This window comes from Colias croceus, chromosome 21 (genome assembly GCF_905220415.1).
Source record: "Colias croceus chromosome 21, ilColCroc2.1".
Classification (NCBI taxonomy): Eukaryota; Metazoa; Arthropoda; class Insecta; order Lepidoptera; family Pieridae; genus Colias; species Colias croceus.
In genome coordinates this window covers 4,488,879-4,503,789 of record NC_059557.1, presented here as the reverse complement: position 1 = coordinate 4,503,789, position 14,911 = coordinate 4,488,879, and the positions used below count along the sequence as shown (strand labels likewise).

The 14,911-nt window shown below is 34.3% G+C and overlaps 1 protein-coding gene across 1 annotated transcript; it reads left to right on the top strand.

Moving 5' to 3' along the window:
- The first annotated feature begins 3,010 nt into the window (after positions 1–3,010).
- On the top strand, positions 3,011–14,618 carry LOC123701431 (hemicentin-1-like). Its single transcript, XM_045648907.1, has 17 exons — positions 3,011–3,219; positions 4,212–4,450; positions 5,062–5,178; positions 6,202–6,288; positions 6,386–6,514; positions 8,775–8,940; positions 9,569–9,747; positions 9,889–9,961; positions 10,057–10,217; positions 10,426–10,597; positions 10,923–11,171; positions 11,639–11,711; positions 12,346–12,554; positions 12,816–12,993; positions 13,828–13,922; positions 14,152–14,305; positions 14,377–14,618. The coding sequence occupies exons 1-17, from the start codon at positions 3,030–3,032 to the stop codon at positions 14,504–14,506; spliced, it is 2,601 nt and encodes an 866-aa protein (XP_045504863.1). The 5' UTR covers positions 3,011–3,029; the 3' UTR covers positions 14,507–14,618.
- The last annotated feature ends 293 nt before the right edge of the window (positions 14,619–14,911 follow it).

Below are 14,911 nucleotides of genomic sequence, written 5' to 3'. Positions count from 1 at the left end.
TTTCCAAGCCTGGGTCGACGCTCGAATCCGTAAAGCTCATGATATTCGCGAGAAAAAGAAAGCCTTCAACAAAGCTTCCAAAACCTGCAAGAAAATTCAAAGGAGAGCTCGTTTTGCCCATGTGCGGAGTATCGGAAGTAAGCTTGCTTCTTACCCCGCAGGGAGCAAAGCTTTTTGGTCCTTAGCCAAAGCGGTCGAGTCCAACTTTTGCCGTCCCACTCTACCACCGTTGCTGAGACCCGATGGTTCACTGGCCCATAGTGCGAGGGATAAGGCAGATGTATTTGCCCTACTGTTTGCCAATAATTCTCGTCTGGATCCTCCTAAAAATATTGCTCCACCCACTATTCAACACCGTGGCGTTCATATGCCTAACATCCGCATTACGAACAAGGAAGTCCTTAAAACGCTTCGCAACCTCGACGAGAATAAAGCCAATGGACCGGATGGAATACCAGCTGTTGTCTTGAAAACTTGTGCTCCTGAACTTTCCCCTATCCTAACACGTTTGTTTCGCCTCTCGTTGAAGACTGGAGTTGTCCCTAAAAGTTGGAAGCTTGCCAACGTTCAACCCGTTCCAAAGAAGGGCAGTCGGTCAGACCCTACTAACTATCGTCCGATTTCAATAACCTCCATACTCTGTAAGACTATGGAGCGTATATTGAACAATCGGCTCCTCATGCACCTAGAAGCCAACGACCTTTTGAATGACCACCAGTACGGTTTTAGGCGTAATAGATCTACTGGCGACCTCTTAGTGCATGTGACACATCTTGTAGGAGAAGCCGTTGAGGAATTCGGAGAGGCCCTTGCAGTCTCTTTGGATATCTCAAAGGCTTTCGATAGGGTCTGGCACGACAGTCTTCTAAGCAAGCTCCCATCTTATGGAATTCCAAGAGACCTTTGCACTTGGATTGCTGACTTTCTGCGGGACAGGTCCATACGAGTTGTTGTCGATGGTTGCTCGTCAGAGCCAATGCCGATCAATGCCGGCGTTCCGCAGGGGTCCGTTCTTTCGGCAACACTGTTTCTTCTGCACATAGACGACATGATTGCTCCGAATATGTTTAGTTATGCAGATGACAGCACTATTGTCGAAAGATACAAGTCCAGTGCCCGCACTTCAAAGGTTGAGACCGAATCTCTTCGGGAGGACATGGTTGTTCGCTTGAACCTCACTCTTCAGGCTGTGTCCGATTGGGGCGATGCCAATCTTGTAGGGTTTAACGCATCCAAAACTCAAGCGTGTCTGTTTTCCGCAAAACGGAGTTCTATAACATCCACTCCGATCTTCCGAGATGTGCCTCTAGCAATAGCCGACTGTCTAGAGTTGCTTGGTGTCACTTTATCTTCTACACTCAACTTCGGTCAGTTTATTGAATCCAAGGCCCATCTGGCCGCCAAAAAGCTCGGTATTCTGAACAAGGTCAAGCAATACTTCACACCGGGACAGCTTCTTAATCTTTACCAAGCTCAAGTCCGTTCGTGTGTGGAGTATTGTAGTCACTTGTGGGCAGGCGCGGCTAGATGCCACCTTGGGGCTTTGGATTCAATAGAAAGACGTGCCAAACGTATTATTAACAACTCCCCCTTAGTTGATGCTCGACTCTTGAGTCTTGAGCACCGTCGTGAGGTGGCATGTCTTTCGGTGTTCTACAGGTTGCACTTCGGCGAGTGTGCGCTAGGTTTACACAACTTAATTCCTTCATCTCCATTCCTCAATCGTACTTCGAGGCGTGCTGAGGGGTTTCATCCTTTCGTTGTGGATATCCCTAACATTCGAACTCGCCGCTTCGAGTCTTCTTTCATAGTTAAAACAGCCAAGCAATGGAATTCACTCCCTACCACTATTTTTCCTGAGCAATACAACCTGGACCTCTTCAAAGCTAGGGTGAATAGGCTCCTCCTAGGCAGACGTGCACCCAAGTAGACCACATCGCCGCTTTCCATCAGGTGGGATTGTGGTCAAACGTCTGCCTATCGATTATAAAAAAAAAAAAAAAAAAAAATATTACTACTAGCGGTCCGCCCCGGCTTCACCCTTGGTACATATTATTTCGCAATAAAAAGTAGCCTATGTTCTTTCTCAGGGTCTAAAGATTGTCTGTGCCAAATTTCATCAAAATCGGTCCAGTAGTTTATGAGCCTATCCATTACAATCAAAGAAACTAACAAACAAAGTTTTCCTCTTTATAATATTAGTGTAGATAATGAATTGCTTGGGGTGTAAATGATTTTAATTAATGGACTCGATTACCTAATAAAATGAAGAAAAAACATCTTATAACAACGGTCGAAATATCCCTTGAACTTTATTTTATTCTTCACTAGTTACAATGATAAGACATTGATGATATTAAAATAACATAATAATAATTAATGGGCATTTTAATTAGTTTATTGCTATACGATCCTCGTGCGAATACATAACGTTAAAAGTTAGCGCATGTAGAATGCCCTCGCAATTAATTACATTGTAACTTAATAATCTTATCAATGTTCAAGTTTGTTGCTAATTTCATTAAGAGGCGTTCATTGCTTATTATTTAATTATTTTATTTCATTAAATAAGACGTGTTTTTTTTTTTGTATATTTGTTATATGAAAATTAACTTAGGTGTTTTTAGGTTTGGAAAGCTAAACATGTTTTCGGTTCTTCTTTGAAACATTGAACAGAGGACTTATGAACCTAAAGTGAATCTACTAGAAAAAAATACAAAATTAATTTTGTAATTTTTCAAATAATTCCATTGATTACTAAAAAAAAATAATACTTTTCATAAAAGCTCTACATCGATTATAATAAGGCAACTTAAACATTTTACTTCAAGACAGGTAAAAATAAACACAGTAGGTGCTGTTGCTAGCTTTTCCTATTTCAAAATATTACAATACAAGCAACATACAAAATATTGAATAAATTAACTAATATATATAATAGATACTGCCCTTAACAAAGCGATAGATATCGTACAGAGAAATTGTTGCACTATCCATTCGTTTCTGGACTTTATAGTGCTGCAGATAAAATGGCAGCGTATTTAATATTTATTTTGTGTATACCTTTGGCAATTAGTGCTAAAGGAGTGACCCTAGTGATAGATACTACAAATTCTATGAGAGAAGAAATGGATATAATAAAATCGAACATCAAAATAGCATTACGTGGAATTCGTGATGTGGATTATGAATTCATGTTGTTACCGTTTAGCGATCCTGGTATGTGTTTTATATTATCTGTACATATAAAACCTGTCCCTATGTCCCTATGTATGCTTATATCATTAAAACTCTGCAACGGATTTTGATGCAGTTTTGTAATAGACAGAGTGATTCAAGAGGAAGGTTTTAGTACATATATAATTTATAAGGTTTTAGACAAAGCGGGCAAAGTTGGTGGTTGGTGAGTGTGTGATAGACTAGATCTATATCGAGCGAAAATAAATAATTTGGTTAATTGTAGAATTTGGTTTTGGTTAATTGTAGAAAGCTCTGTTAGGTAACCGTAGGTACAGGAAAATTGGCAAGATAGGTACACAATTATGTCAATCGCTTTTTAGCTGTCGGTTTCACTAATTGCCAGTATCATTGATACGAATGATAGATAGTAGCTGCACCCCTTGATATTTCCTAAAGTGCTAAAGTTTAGAACATTTAAACTGAGAATATTCAATAAAAATATTTGATTTAGCGATCTTTTAATAGGTGGTTTAAAATGAATGTTTATAAATGAAAATCCACCATAACTTTGATGACCATACTCAAACTCAAACTCAAAAATTATATAATTAAGTAGTTAATAAATCGTGTAAAGGAAAAGACACTTCTTTCCACTTTAGAATAGATGCAGCAAAGAAGATATTATAGTATTCTTTTGATTTATTATACTTTTCGAGATAGTAGGAAATAACTACGAATGTGACGATTGCAAAAGCATGCAAAGCATGTGAAAAAAAGCGTGTGTGCCGAGGACAATTAGTGTCAAAAGTGAAACTTCTTTGACAAGATTCAAAGATACCAAAATCGTCGCCTTACTTCATGACGTGTCGGTATTGCCATGACGCGACCTTGAAAGTTTAACTTCAACGCGCCTATAGGAGACCACTTCAATAAATGTTTTAGTTTTCACTTTGATGAATACAATAATAATAAATGAACCAAAGAAGTTCAATGCACCTTGAGTAAATATAATAATCATTATTTTCTTGCAGAAGATATAGGTCATCTGGTTGGTCTAATGGCGTCATCTGGTCGTGATTTAATGGGCCTAATAGATTTAATGGAAGCGACTGGAGGTCACGATTGTCCAGAAAAATCCCTAACAGCTTTAGAAATGGCATTACAACGGAGCAAGTCAAGCTCTTATATATTTCTTTTCACAGACGCTAGACCTGAAGATACTAATAAGTTGGGTGCAATAGAAACTTTATGTAGAAGTCAACAAAGTCAGGTTAGTTATTTGTATGTATACTAATATATTAAAGCTGAACAGTTTGTATGAGCGCGATAATCTCAGGAACTATGATTTCAAATTGAAAAATTAATTCAAATATACATATAAAAATTGGCCCATTGACCAAGCTAGCGGGTAGGCATACGATGGTAGCACATAAAAACACTACTCAATCGTCCACATTTCATCCGTCAGAAAATAGGTGAGGTCTGGCGGCTCTGGGATCTTACTCTAGTAGAGATTTCAAAACTGAAGGGTTTTTTTTGTTTGTTTCAACGGGCTAATCTCAGGAACTACTTACTAGTTCGAATTCGCAAGCGATGCTAGTGTCGTAGTAGTCGTGTCTAGTGTATTAGTTTTTTTTTATTTATTTCACAATTATATGTGTTAAATAAGCTCTCATAAGCCTACTCACGTGCCTGCCGCAAGGGCAATATAAGAACAATCTCTGTTGGTCGGCGGTTGGAGACACCTGTTCTCTAAGTTGCCCCCGCTTGCCTATACACATGACAATTTACTAATAGGGTTCAATTCCAATATTGCCTGCGGCAGGAATGTGAGTAGCCGGCTTTATGTAAATTTAATTTTTATATAATTGATTTTTGTAGGTATTCATATTCCTAAGTGACAAATGCGACCCAGCCGACAATTTCGACATTTTCCACGGGGTGGCAAAGTCTTGCGCCGGTGCAGTTTATTACTTCGATCTATCGAGTTTACGCAGTGTAAGTAAATCTAATATATTTAAATAAAATGATATTTTTGTAGTTGAATCATCTACCTACTAATACTGATGTACCAACATTAGAGAGATGTTAAAAAAATGAAATTTTTGAAGTTAAATTAAAAATATTCGATTTTAAAGCATCTGCATCTTTGCTTTACCATTAGAAAGTTGCATAATAAAAAATAACATAATAATATTTAAGTTATCCGGACGGAGCTATGATATTAAGTAGTAAATATTCATTTTATTTTCTCAAATTTACAGTTTCTTCTTAATGGTTTAGTTAAGAGCATACATACAGATTTTAATCATAGCATTATTTTGACGATAAACAATTTAAATGTTTAAATTGTTTATTCACTCTTATCGCGAGTAAAATTGATAATTTTCATATCAACAAATTCTTCTACCAGGAAGTAATATTCATTTCAACTGAATTCCGCAATACTGTTTCAATTTGTTGGAAAATATACAACAAATTAATTGTTAATAGATAAGTAACATTTTATTTAATCGCGGGTCATAGAACTTCCTTTCGCAAACAAAGACTACTCATTGATTGACCGGTTGGCTTGGTTGGTAGTCAACTTGCCTTCCAAGCCAGAGGTCGTCGGTTCGATTCCCACCCAACAACTATTTGTGTGATGAACATAGATGTTTGCTCTGTATCTGGGTGTTAATTTATCTCTAAAATTAGATATTTATTTCAAAATTGTATAATATGTTTGTTTATCAGCCATCTGGTTTCAATAACACAAAAGCATAATATGGGATCAGATGAGGCGCTTTTTATATTCCCATACAATTAATGTCAAATACTATCTATGACGATATTCGTATCGGGAGACGAATACTTTAACGATATGCATGCGTCGTGGCCAAATCGTGAATTATCGCTCATTTCATGGATGATGGTCGCATTTCATGAAAGGTACTCGGAACGGTGTTTTAGCAGAATATTTGCTGGGTTAGATAGTAAATTTACATAATATTATGTACTATTCAATCTATTACATTACAGGCCTTTACATACATGAAGGAAATCATGAGAACTGATTGGACCGAAATGCGAACTCGCGAGGAAATTTATGGAAACAAACGGTTTTCGGTTAGTCCTTATATTTTATGTAGATATAATATGTTTTATTAAGTTGATTATGGAGTTAAATAATACGCATTATTGTTAATATTTATGAATGTTTTAGTTTTCTGTGGATGCTTATACTTCGGCTATTATGATCGGCGTGTCAGGAGATTATCCAGATTTGCAAATTTTAAATAATTTCGAGCAAAACACAAACATTGAACATGTTATAAGCACAAGGCATGCAAAGGTATGCTATACTATTTTATTGTAACTAATTTATCTTATTGTATGTACCTATAAATAAAGGACGTGTTAGTTATTTATAAGTAGAATTCGAGAATTCCGCCAGTAATTTAGTATAGATTATAGATGATTCAATAAAAGCACATTGATTCAAATAATAAAATGCAGTATAAACAATAAATACATACAGTGTAGATACGCAGCCCTTGAGAATTCCCAATTGATAACATACAAACTTTTTAGTGAGCAATGCCAAAGGCAATGCCCTTCCGGCAGGCTACAAATAACTAAACTAAAGCGGAGTTATTTGATGTTCATTCAATGTTCATTCATGAAAACAATAACCGAACTTATTCCCTTTCCTTATTTGGATTCGGTCCTTTGGCTGTTTTTTACGTATGTAAAACCTAGTGAAAAGTTACAAGCTTAGAGTATATATTACAATAGTATAGAGCGAGTGTATTGCACAAATTGCATAGTGCGCATCGTAGGCAGATGAGCTATAGATACTATATAGATGTGTGTGTGACAAATAGGGATGGGTAGATATCAATTGCGTGTTAAACTATCGATAAGTTATGTAAATAAATATGTATCATAAGTAAATTTTATGTTCAATAAGTTATTAAAGGAAAAATATATGAATAAAGTATAAATATGTAATTTTAAATTTGTTTACCAACTGAATAAAGTTTGTTTATTCCATTTGAATATTAAATATTATATAAGAAATTTTCTTGTATTAATTATAACTTATAAGTACTTTAAAAAAATATGTTTGATTGGAATATAAGAAAAACGTGAGTACTTTTTAAATAATAAAGTTAATAAAATAAAGGATCGGGTTTAGTGCTATTTATTAATAATAAATCAAACAATAATAATGTTTGAAAAATGGTAAAAAATATTAAGGAATAATTAATAATTTAAAATGATAATATAATAAATAATATTAATAATTTCTTTATTTAATTTTATCCATTCTACTATCAAAATCTTCAAAATCAATTTAGCGGTTCAGAAAATATATCGTAACATTACATACTTTACATTTACACTATAATACATTCGCATTCATAATTTAGAAAGTGTATCGTACAAAACACACCACAAATTTATTTATAATACATTTTTAAAAGAGTTTTAATTTTAAAGTTAAATAAATAATTTGTTAAAATATAGTTCTTCTAGTAAACTTTATATCGAGTACAGCGTTGGTCAGGTCACATCACTACGATCACGTGGCGGCAGTGAGGCGCGCGAGCGAGCCTGCGCCCGTCCGCCTCCCACCTACTCTTCACCCCCGCGATGCTAGATTTATTTTCATAAAATTATGTATAACAATCGACTTACTGATGAAATGTGATAGTGGATTTCAATTTTGTGTATTTTCTAGTATCGTTTTTGCAAGATAGAACTGCACATTTCACCACTTTTATTCGTAAATATGAAAAAAATCCAGAGCAACGCACTTCGTGAGCACTCAACCACGACTGCGAGCGCTCGCGGCGGGAGCGTCGTGTTGTTCCCACCTGTGCCTACTGTTCCCACTTGGTTGTTCGCACTCTATAGATAGTATATATACTCTAAGGTTACAAGTTACAACTACTAACAAAAGTTACGACTACGTTTCTTATAATATGTCCAAGCATTTTAAATGTACAACTTGGCGAGGTTGCCAAACCGTCACCAAATGAACTAGGTGAACCACCACACCACACACCTCAATATGTATTAGCTACTTTGGATGCGCGACGTTGCAATGGCATCCTAATGAGAACTAACGACTGTTCCCAATGACGACCTGGCACCAGGCACAGACTGAGGTTACGCGGGAAGCGCAAGTGCTTTAACCTAGCGCTAGATGAGGGTAGATAATAAATATAATAAATACTGCAGTTATACGTAAATGATAAGTTAGCATTGCAAAAAACTTCGTTCGCATTAAATCTCTATAATCTACTACGTAAGAGATTTAATCGCGTTCCCATCGAGATACCGCTATCTATGGTGGTAGTCAATACCTACCGCTCTGGTTTGCGGCCTTTAAATGAGATTTTTTAAAGGCAATATTAATTCCATAATAATTTATTATAGATAATATATATAATTCCCTTGGAAATTATATAATCATCTCAAAAAGTATCCTGTCAATCTCTAGCTTCCTAACTATCTGTTAAATAAAGACAAACAAATAAATATATTATCTTTACTATTTATATAATAAAAGCAGTAAAGATAAGATTGTTATTCATTTATTTAAGGTTCTTCTCATAGTGGACCCACCGAAAGGAGATTATTTTGTTGAGGCCCAATGCAGGGGGTATGCTGTCGTCACATTTCTAGCACATACAGAGTTGCAATTCAAATATGGATTTTCTCCGAAATCTCCCAGAAGTCTCAATGAAACCTCTAATAGACCTCTACCGGGTAAGTAAAAAATATCCACACAGGAAACATTTAGGCCAGCACACGGGCCACCGGCCACCGGCATATTTCCTACTAGATTTCCGCCCGCGGCTTCGCCCGCGTTTGCAAAGGAAAACCCGCATAGTTCCCGTTCCCGTGGGATTTCCGGGATAAAAACTATCCTATGTGTTAATCCAAGTTACCCTCTATATGTGTGCTAAATTTCATTCAAATCGATTCAGTAGTTTTTACGTGAAAGAGTAAAAAACATCCATACATCCATACAAACTTTCGCCTTTATAATATATTATGTTAGAATGTTAGATATTTTGCATACATTTTATATGAACTCGCCACACACGGTTGACGCCGCCGGTGGCCGCTACACGCTTCTAACTTCTCGTAGCAGCGCTTGTGTCTGTCGCGAGTGGCTCGTGTGCGACTAAACTCTATTTGTGCTTATTAAGTTCTGTAAATGTATAACAGATTTTGAAAATTCTTTCACCAACTGAAATCTACATAGGTATAACTACATTTCCAATTTTGTTTTATATCCCCGGACGGAACCTGTTCAAAATATACAGACAAATTCATAACCTCCTCCTCTTCTTGAAAGTAATTGGTAAATAAATTTAGTATTACTTTTCAGGTACTACCAGTTATATCTTACTGGAGCTGCCAGACACATCCATGCAATTAACTAGTGTAGAAGTACATATTATTAAAACGAATGAAATAAAGACGTTAAAATTGGAACAAAATGATGTAAATAAGGGATTATACATGGCAACACATTTGTTTGAACCAGGAAAGTCGTTCAGACTAGCTGTGAGTATCAACCTTACAATGTAAGGAAAAAATAGGAGAGTTTCAGTTTCTATCTTTATTTGTATACGTTCCGCTTAAAGTAGATCAAATTTATTTTTGTATGGTGTCCCTTTTTAACTATAAATATCTATTTATTTTCAGTTAAGGGGCTCGCTACAATCAAATGGACAAAGTATTAAAGGCCTTACAAAGAATCTGGACCCTCAACATCCAGGTATTTTAATATATCTACGGAAAAAAATATACATACGTTAACTCCTTTATATACTTGTATGAATAAATTGCATGTATTATTGTATTTTTTTGCAGAAATGGTCACAGAATGGATTCCTCCAGATACAGAAATAATCGATCCAGATTTTATTCTGCTGGATTTTGGTCGGAATGCTACTTTCGCCTGTAAAGTTGAAAGTTTTCCCAGTCCTGATGTCTGGTGGGAAAACGATCAGGGTGAAAAACTACCTTCAGAAGTAATTATATTCATATTTATTAAAACATCTATGTTGTATTTTTTTAATTTAAAGCGGCCCGATCGGTCCCAGAAACAATAGATTTTCTATTGTGTCTGTGGTTCCGGGGCCTGAATTACTACAGTGCTTCGTAATATTTGATCATAACTAATCTTAAAAAAAAATTGTTTATTTTTATATACTTACATATAATTATAATTATTTGCAGACAGTCCTTCTCGAAATCCCTTCTACATACATTAGTTATGTGAAAATAGATAACGCAACAAGAAATGGAACTGTTTCATGCAAGGCAAAGAACGCAGTGGACACAGCTGAAAACTCTATTGAGGTTTTCATCAATAGAACCTTTACATTTGAAGTCCTGCAATATCCTACAGGTATTAAAACAGAATCGAATATGAAATGTTCAATTGTTTGTATGCTTTAAAAACAAATAACGTTCCTTCTGGATTTATTGAGTTCACTGAGTTATACATCATTTGCAATCTAACAAAGATTTTTTGTGCTGTTATTTTATCCTTAATTATTTTTTTCAAAAAAAACATCTTTATAGGTATGCTACTGTTTTATTTTTTTCTGCGGTTTGTCTCTTAAGTGTCTGTAAATTCGTGTGACTATAATAACGTGTGCTCCTACACAGCTAGTTCATTATGATTTTTTATGATCGATCTAAACCAGTCTAATAACAAACGTTATTCACAGATATAACAGTGGAATACGGAGAAGAAGGTAGACTGCTTTGCGAAGTAAATGCTTATCCAGAAGCAGAGATAAAATGGTACCATAATGGAACAGAAGTTCAAGGAAATGATGATATAGAATTGATACCGGATGAACATTTGTTATTGATAAAAGAGATGACTTTGAACAATACGGGCGAATACGTTTGTGAAATACGAAATGATGCGGAGTTTAGAAGCTTTGGAGCTAAAGTATATATTACTGGTTTAGGTACTCTTATAACGATTTTTTTACTCTAAATTTAGGTTTAAATAATTAAATATAATATAGGTTGTTCTAGCGAGAAATACCTAATTAGTATGTAAAACTTAATATTTACGAATAATTATAGTGCTACTCTTTTAATAATTAACGAATAATAATGTAGGTTGTAACTTGTACGCGTATAGTAATTAGTAAGCATGTCACTTTGGGTGCTTTTCCACCTATAATGAGCAGGGATGTGTAGCGGGAATAATATTATTAGGTTTGTTTGTAAATAACTAATAGAATCGCTTCAAACGCTAAACGCTACACTTCAAACTTAATGAAGTGATTGGTTCTTTACAAACACACTTCTCGCTATACATCCTCGCACATTATTGGTGGAAAAGCACCATTACCGGGTATTGATATGTCTCTGTTTTGTCCCATAAATATTAGAATACCTTATTTATTAGATAATTTCAACTTTTCAGATGCACCGGAAATTAAATTACTAGATAGTGAAATAGTTTTAAAACCAGGTGATTGGACTCAACAGGAGTGCACGTAAGTTTGTCATAAATAACAAATAACAAACAAAACATTAATAGTAGTTTGAATAATTTTTAATAGAACTTTGATATTGTTTTCCTAATATTTATATAATATACAGGGTTACTTGTAAAACACCGGCAACCTCAAGACAAGATAGCTAACATCATAAGCAACAACATATTTTGTTCTACGACTTGTGTATTTTGGAAAATCTAAAATTGCACGACTCGACATAGCGCTCATACGTTCGACGAAAAAAAGAAAAAAATTTAGTTTTTCGTTATTAATAAAACGATGCTCCGTATATTAGATATAAAGGCTAAAAGCTAATAATAAAAAAGTATCAAATTAATTATAATTTTTACGTAAACAACCTTTTTCCATAAATTTAAATCGGTGTGTTGATTTAGAAGATTACGTAGGTACCTAGATTACCAATCGAGTAATGAAGAACCAATGCAAAACATTTTTTTTCGATCGCATAGCATTATATGAGCCGTGAAAAATTAAAACAAGGTAGCAACGAAACGACATTAGGTTTTGTTAACAGCAATTAAAGTTTTGTCGGATTAGGCTATCTAGTGGTATACTTTCAATTTTTTATTATTAATATGGATTAGCAAAAAAATATCATCTATTCTTTCAGTGTTCTTAAAGGAAAACCGGAGCCCAAAATAACGTGGAAGTACAAAGTGGAAAATGATTATGATTATTTAGACATACCTGATGGCGTTCATGTTGAAGAAAATATTATAAAAATACCATCGGCTCAAACTTTCCATGCTGGTGTTTTTGTATGTGAAGCGACGAACATAATGGGTGTAGATAGTCAACAAGTTACTATTAGAGTACAGTGTAAGTTTCATAATATCACAGCAAAGAAAACGTAATTTTATTTCATAATAATTACAGCTAATAGGTACCTACCTACAAAACATCGATACGATGCAATTTTACATGTTCTAAAAAGGTTCTCAATTCAAAAATTATGTTTTTTTTTCTTTTGTGACTCGAAGTTGTGGAGTGTGGGTTTTTTAAAATAATATAAATGTTGCCATGTGTTATCTCAGTTACACCCAGAAACCAACTAATAAATCCTATTTATTATTTTTACAGTCCCACCAAAAATAAGGAATAAGGATGAAAATGTGATAGCCAAGCAAGGAGATCTAGTAGCTCTGTCTTGTGATGTGGATGCTGTTCCCGACGCTCAAGTACACTGGGATATGTACCAGGATGACGTCATAATATCCTTCGACGACGGGCACTACACAGATGATAGAAACACGCACAGGTAAAATATGTTGATATTTATTTGCGTTGGAGATATGGATGCCTACGGTGTGAAGATTGTTGGATTGCTTGCAATTTGTAAAATAAATATTTTTTTCAGGACAATTTTACACACGGCACGATCTGATCCCATACTAAGCTTTTCGCTTGTGTTATTAAAACCAGATGGCTGATAAACATGTACATATTAGTTATATAATTTTAAATAAATACTTATTTAGATAATTATTAACACCCAGACACAGAGCAAAGATATAATATTATGTTCATCACACAAATATTTGCTCTGGGTGGGAATCGAACCCACGACCTCTGGCTTGGAAGGTACCAACTACCAACCAAGCCAAACGGTCAAAAAGTATCTGAATTATAATTATTGTATATATTAGTATCGTATAGTTTGTATCGATCGAGAAGTTATTAATTTTGTAAGTTGTTGCTTAATTACTCTCAAACATTGCAGCTTCCAAAAATTATTATTATTATGCAAGTTTGTACAACAATAAAATTAGGCAACTAATAAAAACTAACTAACTAGGTACATACTTACAACGTTTTCAGGCATTGAGTGAAAAATTAACTTCAACTTTTATCTTCTCACTAGCTGCTCCGCGCGGTTTCACTCCCGTGGCTCCACCCTTGTTGGTCGTAGCGTGATCATATACAGCCTATAACCTTCCTCGATAAATGGGCTATCTAACACCGAAAGAATTTTTCAAATCGGACCAGTAGTTCCCGAGATTAGCGCGTTCAAACAAACAAACAAACAAACTCACTTCAGCTTTATAATATTAGTATAGATTTTAGGCAGTGATTTTGTTTATTTATTTTCTAGGTTTACAGCAAAAGCTAATGACTCTGGCATGTACCATTGTATCGCAGAAAACTCTATGGGAAAAGCGATACGTACTGTGAACGTCAACGTTTGGGGTAAGATAACTAACTATTGAATAAGAATAATACAGATTTAATTCATATTTCATGTACTGTTGTACAGTACAAAACATTATGTATTGTCATGATAGTGCATTATATGCCACTAAATAAAACCTTTATTAAGTACATTATGCTGTACCTATTTAGGTAAATTATTATACATGGATAAAATAATAATATTGTATTATTTAGATTACATTATAGTTACATCTTTACATTTTAGTATCACCATACATAGATCTACCTACTTCCAATAACATCACCTCAAAAGCCGGATCAACTGTGTATTTAGATTGTTTTATTGGCCTGGGAAATCCGATGCCAGCAACGAGATGGGAATTTATTGCGCCGAACAGCAATATAACAGTTTTAACGGTGTAAGTAATATTAGCTAATAATTTCTTATAGGAGGAAAATTTTGATGTTAAAATTCTGTTCTGCTTTTCAGTGGACATTCCACTGGAAGTCTTAACTACGTGCTGAAAAATATATCGAGAAGAAACGAAGGCACTTATCGATGCATTGCTGAAAATGAAGTTGGTGTAGACACTATACATATATATTTAAAAGTCGTCTAAATAATATTATTTTTTTATTGTTCAATTTTATTATTAGTGTATAAAATGTAATCATTATTTTTATTTAGGTTATTTAATTATGGTAATAAAGTTGTATGTAAGATAAAAAGGCTTTGTTTTTTTTTTCATTTACAAAATCCATATAATCTAAATAAACAACTTCCAAATGACACTAATAGTTTTTTTATTATTAAGTATCCATCTTAATCTTTTAAACATAAAAATATTATGAGTAGGTAGGTACTAGGTACTACATAATAAAATAGAAGTAATAAAGTAAAAAGAGGATATATATAATAGAATAATAAAGTAAAAAGAGGAATGATTTGATTTTCTTGTTTATTTTTGATGTGGAGTTTCAGTTAACCTTATACGTATATTTTAAACAAGAATAATTAATTATAA